At 47.0% G+C, this 14,503-nt stretch overlaps 1 protein-coding gene across 9 annotated transcripts in view; it reads right to left on the bottom strand.

Moving 5' to 3' along the window:
• The window catches only part of AUTS2 (activator of transcription and developmental regulator AUTS2), a 1,235,532-nt gene that overhangs the window by 91,746 nt on the left and 1,129,283 nt on the right, over positions 1–14,503 (bottom strand). For all 9 annotated transcript variants that reach the window (XM_055292935.2, XM_055292938.2, XM_055292933.2 and 6 more), the window contains exon 6: positions 2,641–2,692. In XM_055292935.2, coding sequence (XP_055148910.1) covers positions 2,641–2,692 — 52 coding nt within the window. The remainder of the gene's footprint in view (positions 1–2,640; positions 2,693–14,503) is intronic.

Below are 14,503 nucleotides of genomic sequence, written 5' to 3'. Positions count from 1 at the left end.
CCCCCACCACGATCAGCTTGTGAGATTAGCACTGCCCTCCCACGGTGAAATTTTATGGACCAAATCTGCCTGCCACCAGGCTCAGCAGCACAATCTCACCAGCAGCTTAAAGCCACGCTCCTCTAAGGCCAGAATACTGCCAGTCTCTTGAGGGAGAGGTGATGTGTAACTTAAACATCTGGAGGTGGAGGGATACACGTGTCAGCTCCCCTGCACTCCGGTTAGATTGTCCCGTAAGCTGGGGCTTTGAAGATTTCCCCAGTTGTGTTTGTTACCTGGTGTAAATTTGCCCTTTCTTATGATGCTTTTTATTGCTCTTGGCTAAAGATACTGGACAAAGACAGGAGACCTGACTCTCAGGCAGGCAGGCCGCCTTGGAGGAAAACTTGAACTTGATGTGCATGAAGCTGACAGTTCCTTGAAGGCCTTGTCAGCCATCCATCCTGTAAACACTGCCACTACCCGGAGTAAAAACAGACCCAAAACCACAAGCCTATAACGAGACCCTGCACCTGTCCTGAAGCAATTATTGACATTATCGCTACACAATGAATCCCTTTTTGAAGTTGTTTTCCTGATATTTAGCAGTTTGAATACTAATCCCCTTAACAAAACTGTCCCCGATGCTTTCCCCCTCTGCACCCCCCTTAATCTCTTTCTCCCCAGGGAAGAAGGGGGTGCGGGATACCAGTCGGTCTACTTTGCACCACCTGGATTCGCACTGATTCTGTCTCTTGTCATTCATGTTACCAACAGGAATTAGCATAAGGCATTAAGGGGAAACTCTGGAGGAGAAAAGAAAGGCCATTTTGATGGAAATAAGGGGCAAAGGAATAATCTGCCATCAACTAAAATGCTTATTTGTGTATGGTTTCCCAAGCAAAGCTTAGAAAAAGCCTATGTTGATTTTAGTGTACACAAAGAAACCTTAATCCTTTCAAGGCAACTAAATCACCCCCAGAAAAGCAGCTCAGAAGAAAGGCACCCTGTCAGGGGGAGGGCTATTCACAACCAAATAGATGCCACAAATCACACTCTGTAAGTAAACAAAAATAAGAATGTGGGAAACGTTTGATTGGAAAAGGAAAAAAAAGGGGGGAAAGAACCAGAGGGAAGAAGCAGAGGCGAGCTGTTCATCCGCCCTGAAGACCGTCTTTCAGGGCAGTGGCGGCCAGAGTGCAGGTCTTGGAGCCAACTCTTATTCTAGGGCCTGATCCCAGAAAGGGGAAATACATTCCAAAGCTTTTAGTAGCAAATCAGCAGAAGACAGATGCAGTCACATGTGGCAGAGGTCCTGGGGGATGGCAGAGGTCCTGGGGGGCCGAAGAAACGAAGAAGCCCTGCCTTTGGTGACCTGCCCTCTATCCCAGTCTCCTTCTCCCATCACCCTCCTTTCTCACAAGGAAACGCCAAGTGGTAGACAATTGTGCATTTTTACACACGAGCACTGTATGCTATGAATGGCACACATCTTCTTTTATTGGGCTTTTAGCATTATGGATAACATATTTATACAAACTTTCAGTCCATCAAAAAATATGATGAAATATAAAACTGGAGTACTCCATTATGCAATAAAAAAATATAAAATTCAATATGACAGTAATTCTGGGAGTAACAGCAATCACATACACCTCAAGGGAACTCTAAACATAATGTACTATTTAAAACTGCAATTGGTTCAAATTCTAAAATAATCTCGGAGCTCAAAATAACTGCACTTGGAAATGTCTTACTAACCAGCTAGCAAAAATGCTAGCCAAGGCAACTACAGAAGGTTGAAATGGTCTCAAATTTCACTTTATGAAGGCCCAAGTCTGTTCAAGTGCTACCAAGTGTCGTCCATGTAACCCAGAAAGAGATTATCACAGAAAGCACATCTTTACTTAGCAATTATTATGCCAGCACCTAAATCAGGCTCGACAGTGGAAAGGGGAAGATTAAATAATTTATATGGTTTGTACCTTTCAAATTACACACCTTTCAGAGCCAGTGATTAGAGACTCCCCTAAATTTCCTTATTTCCAACAATACTGCTAACAAATGAAAACTGCGCAGAAACCTATTGGCAATGATTTAAGGTTAGTTTTCCCTTAATGTACTGCTATATCATTAGCCTCTCTTACTCTAGATTGTGGTTTGGAAGAAATTAATGGGATAGTGCATATTTAAATTCTGCCCTCTCACTCGTTTATTAACTTTACAGAAAGCCCACAGCATAGTAAGGCTTGGTTTATGACCATAATACTGTGAATTCTAAACATCCACTGATTACTAGAGTCTGCAACGCACATCAGCTATTTATATTTCTCCTACTGCTGGGTAGTTGATAAGTAACAATAAAGTTCAGGCATTTTGAGAACTATTCTTCTCTAGTACAGCTTTCTATATTAAAGTCACATAGTAGTAGTGATTAGTCAAATCAATTTAAATAGGGACTCAATGTATTCTTTTAAAATAAACTGGTTGTTAATGCATCACAAAGTATGCAGACTTCCATCTCAAGCAAAAACACGAAACATCAACAGTAGCTTCGGAATTATAAGAGAAAGATCACTCTGGCTCTTCTTTCTTCCTAGGCAATGACAATGAAACTAACATAAAAATAAGCTATTACTCAGGAGAATGAATGGGTCTTACCTTTGTTTACAATAACAGTGTTGAAGAGTTTTTCAGAGCTGGCATCTGATGCCTGAAAAACAAGAAGGGGGAAAAAAGCATTATTATTATTGTCATCAATATTGTCATCACCATCAACATTCCCATTATTTTAAATCAGCTGACTACATTTTACAAAAGCCTAGCAGGGAAGCAGCAATGTCCCCAAATCATCCATAAGGTGGTGCTAGTTGACTGCTTGAGAGAGACCTGCAGTGCAGCTATTTGCTGGGGGGGAAAAAAAATCTGATTTTAAAAATGTGTCCTTATTAGACACATTATCTGTGCAAAACATATTTTTATGAGATGATACACAAAGCAATTCAGCTCATTCACATAATGATTTTGCAATTTCGTTGACAGATCATTATTTTGGAAATGGTATGTTTTTCGTGGTATTTGCAGACATGCCAATTTTTCAATTTTCTTTCACAAATCAGAAATGCCTATTATTTAATGCTAAGCTTTTCCTCACTAAAAAGTGTAAGCCAACACTGCCAGAAATTAATTTTTTTTTAAGATTCATCTGATGACTCCAAGATCCCTGTCCCTTGCAGTAACCAGATGACCTTGGTGTTCAAAAAGACGCAAGCCGGCCTGCCCAAAAATCCGACCACTATGCATGCCACCAGCATTATTTCCTTTCCATTTTCTAGAGAACATGTCTGCTAATTATTACAGTGGCTTGAGGAAGGTGAAATAAGCCTGTTTAAACAGTAAAACTAAAGCCAATTTAAATTATACATTAATGTTCTGGAAAATAAACATGGAAGTCGGTTTGAAGGAAAATGCTGTAATGTTTCAGCACTGAATATTTCTACAACTTGAAAAATTAAAAATTAAGCATCTCCACTACATAATGTGAGGATATATCTGTATTTAAAGTTATAATGGCCAAGCTATATTTGTGCTGTTTTCACTACATAACCCTCGTGAGAAATCACTCATCTTTCACTCTTGATACACAGAGATGCATATTCTGAGAAAGCAAAAGCCTAGAATGTTGAATAAATATGGAAAAAGGAAATATAGGAAATAGAGGGAGGGGGAATTCTGAAGTGCAGGATATTTTGACTCTGGGGCTAGCTTTTAGGGACAAAGAGGATATTCAATTTAGTCTTTCTATGTAATACTGGCAAAGATGAAATATTCCTGTGTACATCTGGGGGACATGTTCTAGTTCTCAATGCAAGTGATATAGAAAGACAAAATATTTTTATTAAGACTGTTTTTCGCTTTATTTTAATTCTAACATTTCTTTTATGGGGGTGTCCATATGATTAACCAATCCAGAAACAAATGAATGTATGTGCAAAACGAACATTGAAGTGCATACACTTATACATGCAGTTTAACATAAACCCTAGATAGATTTTTTCCTATTTTGCAGGAATAATGAAAAGTACAGAGGGCCTTCCTGACATCTTAAACTATATATAACAGTGCCTTTTCATAAAAACAAACTGCCAAAAAAAATGTTAATGGGAGAGAAACAAGTTATACCTAGATCAAGAATAGTGAGTTATAAAGCCAAAAATTACATGATGATGCTATACTGAAATATTAAGTGAGATTTCTAGGAATGTGAGTTTCCCAGCTACAAACTCGAGATATGTGTATTTCACCATCCTTTCATGAAAAAGCGTTTCTTAGAACGGGTTGGAATTCTTTTTGAATGTAAATTCATGTTAAATTCATGGCTTACAAAATTAATGAACTGATATAAGAGGGAAAAAAGGCTGTTTAGTAAAGTGTTTTACCAAACTGACATAACCTTTGAAAATTCTGGGATTACCTATTAAAGTGAGTCTAATTGGCCCCAAGAAATATAAAAACAAATTACTGTCTCTGAATGCAAAAAGCATAAACAGGGAAAGTAAATGGTTCCTGACCAAGTTTTTATTTGTAGTTGGTGTGTGTGTGTGTGTGTGTGTGTGTGTGTTCGAGTGAAAAGGACAGAAGCTGTGGGTGAACAGGCCTTTTGCTTCTGCCACCTTTGTCAGCTCCACATGGGATTCTCGAATAGACACTTACGTGATCCTCATGTCTGAACCAAACTTGAGGATGTCATTATGATGATGCCGACCAGTAAGTTATTAAGGAAGTAAGTCTGCCCGGATATTCAGAGAGGCTTAGGAGTGTATCTTCGACTAAAAGCTTTCTAAGCCCTTACTTGCCTGATACAAGTCACAGGGCTGGACACCATGCCTCTTGCAACTGGGAAAGGGGGTGTCTCAGAAAGGCCTCCCCAGAAAAACACCCAAAAGATGACGACTGCAATGGGGCCCTGGCTGACCGTGAAAACATTCTGGATCCCTTCTCTCTCCTATCCAGGTGTTTACAACTGTGGCCGGCCACTGTCCTAACAAGTCAGAAGAGAGCTTCTTCGCCAAAATCTTCAGGGGAAACGACACGAGTACCCTTTGCTTTTCCTCAATGAACTTTCCTTCTACTTAGGGTTTTAGGGCATTTGTACAAATGATTTGGTTCCTTGGGTCTGAATCTTGGGGATGTTTATCATTTTCGTTGCTTTCAGAAAATAGTCTGCATTTCCTTCTATTACCTGGACCATTTTCCTGGCTTTTTTAAAAAACTTATTATTCAAATGGAAAAGCGGCGAGCCCAGAATGAGCCGACGAATTGAGCTCTTCCTTCTCTCTAACACGGGGGCACCTCAACCCGCTACAGACTTGAAGATTTTACTCACTTCCTTTCATCCCCTCGCTCGGTTTTGGAGGGTAGGGGCACGAAGTGGTTGAATCTAAAACTGACAGAAAACCAAAGCTCTCTTTTGGCTGCTTTTTATTTAAGGGAAGGGGGAATGCGTTTTTTTTTTTGTTTTTTGTTTTTTTTTTGGATGTAAAAAAAATATTGCTAGAAGCCGTAGTTGGCGTTTAAAGGAAAGTTAAGTAAGTGAAACAGATGGGAGGCGGGAACGCGGAGAATAAGGAAAACTTATAAAAGCCGTGCGTGCAGACGGGGTGGGACCCAGAGGTTGCTGCTCCAGGTCCACCCTCACTCCCTTCGGACGCAGACCCCGGGGGCCACCCTCCGCACCCGCACAGGCGGGAAGGGGGGCTTTCGAACAACAAAACGGAAACCTCCCGGAAACTTAAGCGCGAGTTCTTTCTCCCGCTGCCGAACCCGAGCCCAGATCTCCTTTCGCTTCCCTTGGCACCGCGTGCAGGCCGGGATCCCGACCTCCGCGCGGGGGAAGCGCGACCCCAGGAGCGGGCAGCGCCACGCTAGGGCCCCCAGCTCAAGCGGACGCAGGCCCCGGCCCCCTCCTCACATCGGAGCTCGGCGGCGAACGCCAGGCCCTCCCGGGCGCGACCGCGCAGCTCTGGCTGAGCCCAGCCGGCCGAGAAAGGAAAGTACAAAGGCCGGCGACAGGGCCGCAGAGGGGGGAGGAAGGAAGGGAGGAGGGGTGGCGAAGGGGCGCTTGGGCGCGCCAGACGCGAGAAGCCCGCCCCTGCCACCCATGCCCGCCGGCCCGGCCGCCGCAACAAAAGACCCCCGACCCGGCCGCCTCCCTTCCGACCGCGGGCGGTAGGCGAGCGAGCCGCGCCCCGGGGGCTGCATTACCTGGTCGCAAAGGGTTAAGCGGTCCGGTCAGCCCCAAGTTCATGGTTTGGTTCCTTAGCAGGGCTTCCGAAGGGCGATCATCAAAGACCAGGGGGGAAACCACCAAAACACACGAAGAGAAAACGCCCAACTCCCGACCGGGCTCTGTCCACAAGTCTCTGGGCTCCTTCCTCGCCAAAGTCCGAGAGCGGAGGCGCCGAACCAGATCCGAACCGGGCAACAGCTTCGGGGCGGCGGAGAGCCGGCGCCGCGCGCACACATCCAGCGCGGCCGAGGCCCCGGGCGGCGGGAGGAGCGCGCCCGCAGAGATCGCCCGGCCCGCGCTCGCTGCTGTCTCCCGGCCGCTCCTGCGGCGCGCGGGGCCGGGCTGGCGCGGCGGGGGCTAGCGAGGCGCGTCCCGGGCCGGCCGGCGGGAGGGCGAGGCGGAGAGGAGCGGCCCGAGCCGCCGCCGCGGCGCGCGGAGCTAAGAGCGAGGCGGCGGCGGCGGCGACAGGACAAAGGAGACCATGTGCGGAGGGAGGGAGGAGGGAGAGGGAGGAGGAGGAGAGCGCGCGGCGGCTTCTCCCCGGCGGCCGCCCGGGGCTCCCCGACAGCCGGTCCCGCCTCTCCAGCCGCGCCGCGGGCTGCCTGGTCCTGGGCCCGCCGCGGTGCTGGAGGGAGCCGCTCCGGGAGTCTGGATTTTGTGCGGATCTCGCCGGCGCGCGGCCCGGGAGGCGTTGCAACGGAGGGCGCGGGGCGGCGGCGCCTCTGGCCGGAGGTTGCGGGCTGGCGGGTGAGCGCCCGGGGCTGGTTGGGCTCCGGCCCGCGCTCGGCTCGCGGGCGCCTGCCTCTCCCGCCGGTTCACAGCTCAAGTGAACTCCATCGGCGGCCGCCGCGGGCTCCCTGGCTGGACTGTGGCAGGAGGGGGCGGCGGCGGCGGCGGCGCGGGGGCCCCTTGCTCCGGACTTCGCTCCCCGACTGCGCCGAGCGCGCCTCCTCCAGACGCTCGCAGCTCTCGGAGCGGGACTTCCTCGGCGCGCCGAGCCCGAGCCGCCGGTGCCACCGCCCCTCCTCCGTCCCGCCCCGCGCGCCCCGCCCCTCGCCGCCCCTCCTCTCGGCCCCGGCGCCGGGTCGGCCTAGCGGAGGCGCGGTCCCCGGGCGCGACATCGACAGCTGTTGCTCCCCCCCGCGGCTCGAGCCCTCGGGTCCCCCCGGCTGCCTTCCCTGCGGGCGGGCGCGGCGGAAACTGCACCGCTCCTCGCCCTCCCCGCAGTTGCCGCTTCCAAGATTGCGCCATGGCAGGGAAAGGCCACTAGGCCCGCAGCCTGGGGTTGAATTGCCACCAAGCCAGTCACATCTGCAAAGAGCAGGCTCTCTGGGCGGTTGTGAGGGCTCAGTGGGAAAGTCATGTATGTAAAAGGCCTGGCACATAGTAGGCGCTCAATACGAAATAATCACTGCATTGTGGAAAATGGAGACGGGGATCACGGTCTGGGTCTCAGAACACAAAGGTCTTCACCTAACCTCCTTCCCCACCACAGCCGACTGATCGCAGTGTGTTCGGTTTGATGAATAACTTAAGAGCATGAACTGGCCACTTACAAATCCTCTCCTCCCAACTCTCACACCCTCTGACACGTGCACACCCTGCATCCACAAAAGTGGAGCCTGTTGCTTCCCCTGGCATTCACCGAATGTAGGGAAATGATGAAAGCAATGGCAAAGCCTCGCTACATGGGCAGCAGTTATGTCTATCATCCTAACATGTATCGTGTCTGTATCCCCTAGAGCACAGTGCAGTGCCCCCAGAGGGTGTGGGGGACTGAATGGCCAGAAATGAGGCACTCAGCAGATTCCCCTGAGCAACCCACTCCCACCAGAACACACCCGGGGCGAGGAAACCCTCTGAAAAACATCTGGAGTTTTAATTCCACACCTGCAGCTTGACAAGGTCCCTCCTTGGTGCAGAGGAAAAGCTGCTGCAATTTTCCTAGTACGAGAAAAAGGGCAAGCAAGGCCTAGGTTGCAACTGGTAGGGCTGTGGGGTACAGTGGGCACACCAGGGTGGGGTGAGAGGAAAAGTTCAGTTCCAAGTCCCCTCTCAGTGCCACCGTTACCTGGAGTGTGGCTGAGGAAGAGAGGAAGAGAACAGGGGTTGGGAGAGATGCACACCACATATGAATGACATGCAGACTGGTTTAAAGTAATGATGGCCATTCCTTGCCTCTTTGAAGTTGCATATCTATCACTATTTGATTTCATGGCACTCTTGAAAAGCCTCTCAAGTGAAAAAAAAAAAAAAGGTGGGGGGTGCTTGCTGTATGGCATACTTCCCCCTCCTCTAGCCTCTAAGTTTGGAAATAAGAAGCCTTCTCTCTCTAGCTTCGTCACCCCCTCCCCCAAACTGGTAGCACAATGTGGTGTTTATATACAAGTCTTTTTAAAAAGATAGGTAACAGTGATTTTTCTCTACCACTGCCTCCTGAGAAGTCAAAAGAAAAGGCATCTCAGAAGGTACAGGTTTGGAGATGGATTTTCCAGTTGCTTAAAAGATGTCACAAAACCCAGCTGTGGTCCTCCAGCGAGGCGGCATTCATTCTGAAGCTGTTTATACAATACCAGGATAGCTCAAAGGTGGACATGAAATGTTCTAGAGAAGACATTAAAAGGTTGTTTCTTTTGGAACAATCAAAATGGAACAGTTTTCTTATCTTGTTGTTCTAGCAAAATCGGTGTTACAGGGAAGAAACTGCCTGAGCTCCTGCTCCATCCCCTACAGGGTAAACTGAGAGCACGATGGCATGGCAGCTTAGCTGACCAGCTGAAACCACTTGGCCCTCCAGGGTGCTTTCATCAGGTGGCACTTCTGACCTTTATCATGCCTTGCATTAGATTGTCATCAGTCTGGGTGCAGTGGCTCACATCTGTAATCCCAGCACTTTGGGAGGCTGAGGCAGGTGGATCACTTGAGGTCAGGAGTTCGAGACCAGCCTGGCCAACATGGCGAAACCCTGTCTCTACTAATAAAATGTGTAGAGGTGCACACCTGTAACCCCAGCTACTTGGGAGGCTGAGGCAGGTGAATCACTTGAACCTGGGAGGTGGAGGTTGCAGTGAGCTGAGATCATGCCATGCCACTGCACTCCAGCCTGGGCAACAGAGTAAGACTTTGTTTCAAAAAAAAAAAAAAAATTGTCATCAATGGTTACCAGGGATTAGGCCTCAGATGACAGCCTCAGCCAGATCTGCATGTGTCCCGATCTTTTGATGATCTCTCAAGAGGAACCTGGGAATGCCAAAAGCCAAGCCTCTGACCACTGTGGCCACCTCCAGTCCTGCTCCCCAGGATCCCCTGGCTGGCCCGGTTGCAGAGCACCACCCATTGGGACCTGCTCCATTTCTCAACCCCTCTCCAGACCCACGAATGAGCCCATTTCTGACTGGTTTCCAAACTGCTCTATTCCCTATGCTTTCTGGAAGCAGGGATGGGAATGAATGTCAAAATTGGAGGGGACCAGGTACACAACAGCGTCAGAAGTAGGAAGAAGGAAGAAAGAAGACTAAATTCGATAATCCATATATTAGGGACTGAATCCAGGTCAGAGGGCTGACTTTCAATAATCAGGAAGATTGTTTTTTTTTTTCTCCTTGAGAAATTTAATTTCCTTTTATTGGAGTTTTAATATAAAGATGCCAAGTCAAAGGCTGGAAGCTATCTTTTCTGTTACATGGAGGTGGATTAACATACTAAACACTAATGGCTTCTTAACATCACCTTTAGCCTCTGAACCCAATCTAAGGAGAACAAGTCTTAGAAAGTGGCAACCCTTTCTAATAGCAGAGAGCAAGAATGTGGACTCAATTTCCACTCTGGCGTTAGATTAATGATTTCAGAAATAATTTTTAATATATGCCCAAAGATCTTAGCCAAGTTTATGATTAATCAGTTAAAAAAAAAAAAAAAAAAGTAAAGCTAAATTAAAATATGGAGCCTTCTTCCTCAAATCTCAAAAATACATCTAAAGATTTAAACTAGGTTTAAAAACAAAGGGAAATTCTTGTAAGTCAATCTATACTTTCAAATTCTTATTAATTTATTAATTTATTTAAGAGACAAGGTCTCACTTTGTCACCCAAGCTGGAGTGCAGTGGCACAATCATAGCTGACTATAACCTGGAACTCCTGGGCTAAAGCGATCCTCCTGCCTCAGCCTTCCAAGTAGCTGGGACTACAGGTGTGTACCACCACGCCCAACTAATTTTTATTTTTTGTACAGACAAGGTCTCGCTATACTGACCAGGCTGGTCCTAAATTCCTGGCCTCAAGTGATTCTCCCACCTTGACCTCCCAAAGTACTGAGATTACAGGCATGAACCACTCTGTCTGGCCTATACTTGCAAATTCTTAAAGATTATAATCTGAGACGGGATTCAATTTATATCACAAATTACCAGATTTAAGCTAAATATATTTTAGCAAAATATTTCTTACAAATTCTAGTCTTCTGTTAAGCATTTTATACAGAGAAAGTTCATTAATTTCATTGTGCTCCCCCTCCTAAATATAATGAAGTTCAGGCACTCTCTAACAGCGCATGTGCTGTGTGCTTCTTGAGGTGGTTTAAAGGAAGAGGAAGTCTTAACCAGAATTTCCTCGAATCTTCCGTTACGGATGATGTAGTTTTAAAAGATCACTAGGTGACTGAAGGAGGGTGATAACTCCAACTAGCCTCGAGAAGGATGTCACCATGCCTGGCTAATTTCTGAAACTATGGAAGGCTGCATTCTTTTCAAGTTCTAAAGGTTCTGCAAGCTCTGAAAATCCAAGTTTCTACTTGTTCTTCAGGGTAGAGGTTTGGAGCTGGGACCCGGAGCCAGCATCAGGTTTATAATCATGGCTCTGCCATTTCTGAGCCAGGACAGCTTGGGTAAATCTCTTCACTCTCCCTGCCTCAGTTTCCTTATCTATAAAGTGAGATAAAAGGAGCCACACCTCTTGGGGCCTTCGTCAGTAACAGTGCCTGGCATTTAGTAAGGAGGATATATTTGTTGTCTATTATGATTACAGATGACACACTTCTTTTGATTACTGTGGAGACCAACAAAATAAAAGTATATTTTATTAGGGCGACAATGGCCATAGCCTTGCCTTCTACTGGGTTCTCCCAGTGGGGATCCCCACAATAATGAAAATAACCACATGAACATCAAAATGACACCAGTCCCATAAAGTGGGGACAGTGGTTTGTACCACCTCTACTAGGGAACGACATCTTTTTATTTTTTTTTTGAGACGCTGTCTTGCTCTGTCGCCCAGGCTGGAGTGCAGTGGTGCGATCTCTGCTCACTGCAAGCTCCGCCTCCCGGGTTCACGCCATTCTCCTGCCTCAGCCTCCTGAGTAGCTGGGACTACAGGCGCCCGCCACCACGCCCGGCTAATTTTTTGTATTTTTAGTAGAGACAGGGTTTCACCGTGTTAGCCAGGATGGTCTCGATCTCCTGACCTCGTGATCCGCCCGCCTTGGCCTCCCAAAGTGCTGGGATTACAGGCGTGAGCCACTGCGCCCGGCCAGGAACGACATCTTTACAGAGGACCTACTGCAAAGAATCCCTCCAGACAGGGTCAGAACCTGGACAGTGGATAGCTTGGGTCTCCTAATAAGGGTGTTTCTTTTTCTTTTTCTTTTTTCTGAGATAGGGTCTTGCTCTATCACCCAGGCTGGAGTGCAGTGGTGCCATCACAGCTCACTACAGCCTCGACCTGCTGGGCTCAAGTGATCCTCCTACCTCAGCCTCTCAAGTAGTTGGGAGTAGCTGGGACCACAGGTGTGCACCAACACATCTGGCTAATTTTTTAAAGAATTTTTTTCTAGAGATGGTGTTTTGCCATGTTTCCCAGGCTGGTCTTGAACTCCTGGCCTCAAGTGATCCTCCTGTCTCTGCCTCCCAAAGTGCTGGGATTATAGGCGTGAGCCACTGCACCCAGCCACATGGATATTCTTGGTAGATTATAAAGTCAATCCTGAATCCAGCAAAATGTTCTAAGACCTTGCCAGCCTTAAGATGTGATCAAACCCTTAACAGTGAGGGCTTCAATTTCTTGAAACATAAAATAGCAGGCATCCCAATTATGTCATTTTGACACGTTAAATTGTAATTTCCAGTTTTAAGAGGACTACTGTTTTGCCTATGACTATAAAAATGATGTCTTACTGGTGCAGAAGCATGTTTTGTTTTGTTGAGATGGCGTCTTGCTCTGTTGCCCAGGCTAGAGTGCAGTGGCACAATCAGAGCTCACTGCAGCCTCCAACTACTAGGCTCATGGGGTCATCCTGCAGCAGCCTCCTGAGTACTGGGACTACAGGCATGTGCCACCGTGCTGCGCTAATTTTTAATTTTGTAGAGACAGGGTCTCATTATCTTGCTCAGGCTGATCTCTGACTCCTGGCCTCAAGTGACTCTCCCACCTTGGCCTTCCAAAGTGCTGGGATTAGAGGCATGAGCCACTGCACCTGGCCATGGTTTGTTTTTTTGTTTATTTTCTCTGTATGGAGGACCCACCACCTCAATTTGGCTTTAAATTTGACTATACAAGGACTCTGTCTTGCTTGCCTTTGTCCATGCCACAGCAGCAGTATAAATAACAGATGTGTCTGGAGACAACACTTTATTATCTGTTTGTGATGATAAATCTTCCTGTATGCCCCGAGCCATGCCTTCTGAACTCACCTGGTTTCTTGTAGATAGAATTCACATCTGAGAATTTGTCCACATCTTGGAATTTGTACCCAGCACAGAGTTAGGAGGCCTTGCTCAACATACCCATGATGAGAGAGAATGAAGACACGGTAGAAATTGTCCCAGCATGCTAGTTAGTCTGAGGGCTCCCAACAAGTGTCTGGGTAACTGGTAAGGTTGGGAGAACGCTCAGGGCAGACGACAGCTACTGAGAAGACTGGAGGGATCTGCATTTTGACTCAGGTGCCCACTGCTCTTACTCATGGCAGTCAAGCAAGGGTCCTAGGATGGAGAACTGGAGTCAACAGGTTGCTCGCCACTGGGAGGCAGGCCGAGGTTGTCCTACTTGTCACCTCTGCTAATTCCTAATATTCTGCCTTCCACACTGTTCAGCCCAGGAGATTAAAACTCTTTCTGCTTCCCAGGGATTTCTTCTGTGTAGGCTGATTCATTTTAAACTATGGATTGGGATGTCTTCCTTAGTGATTCAGAGCTAATCAGTGTCAGATGGCCCCCAATTCCTCTGCTCAGTGCCCCCCAACCCCTTCTGAATGGGTGATTCTGAAAATGGAAGCTTCCTTCCTTATCACTCTGAAAGGAGAGTGCAATAGCTCATGCTCATACTACTGTAAAGTAAAAACCTCTCCCATTATATGCCCGTGTTGCTACAATTGCTCATGGGTCTGCAACAAGAGGGAAGTAAATAAACTGAACTGGATTAGTTTATGATGCATACTATTGAGACACAGGGGGGAATAAATATTTTCCGAGTGTAGAAGAAAAGGAAAAGAATTTTACTTTCAAACTTCACAATGTACTATAAACTACAAAGGGGAAAAAGTGTAAAAAATCCATAAAATATATCTTACTTAACCACCAAATCTACATTAAGGTATTACTATTCAGAATCTGACAACCCTGCAAAGAAAGGCAATGAAAAATACAAATAAATCCAATCCCTGCTCGTGTCACCCAATTGGCTGTAGGTATCTCATCTTACTTTTTACAGCAGTGCATGTGATGAGAACTGTGAGGCCTCTCTGCCTCCCCTGGTCATGCCTGTCTCGTTTCCGTCTGGACTTGGTTTGCTCTTTCTCACATCATTTCATATTGAGTCCATGCTTCCTGGGGGACTCTACTAAGTCCAGGTATGCATCCTGCCTTAGTTACCGGCTCATGTATCCAACACCTGGCTCCTCTATTTCCATATGAACATGGGGCAGAGTTGGGGGGTGGTAATTAAAATGAAAATGTATACAAAATGTCTGCATGAGCTGAAAGGATGGATCGGCGCAGAACACAATGTGTAAGTCAGTAATCAGAGATGACAAATTGAGGAAAATAATGTGTTCAGTGGAAAAGAAGACACTTAAGACAACTCCCCACTGCTAAATTCGATTGGATTTAAAAACAAATAAATGAATGAATGAAAAGATGCTTTTGGGTCAGGCGCGGTGGCTCATGTGTGTGTGGTCCTAGCTCATGTGTGTGTGGTCCTAGCACATTGGGAGACCGAGGTGGACAGATCACCTGAGGTCAGGAG

Source organism: Symphalangus syndactylus, chromosome 9, assembly GCF_028878055.3.
Source record: "Symphalangus syndactylus isolate Jambi chromosome 9, NHGRI_mSymSyn1-v2.1_pri, whole genome shotgun sequence".
In the NCBI taxonomy this organism is placed as follows: Eukaryota; Metazoa; Chordata; class Mammalia; order Primates; family Hylobatidae; genus Symphalangus; species Symphalangus syndactylus.
This window is presented reverse-complemented; position numbering and strand designations above follow the sequence as displayed.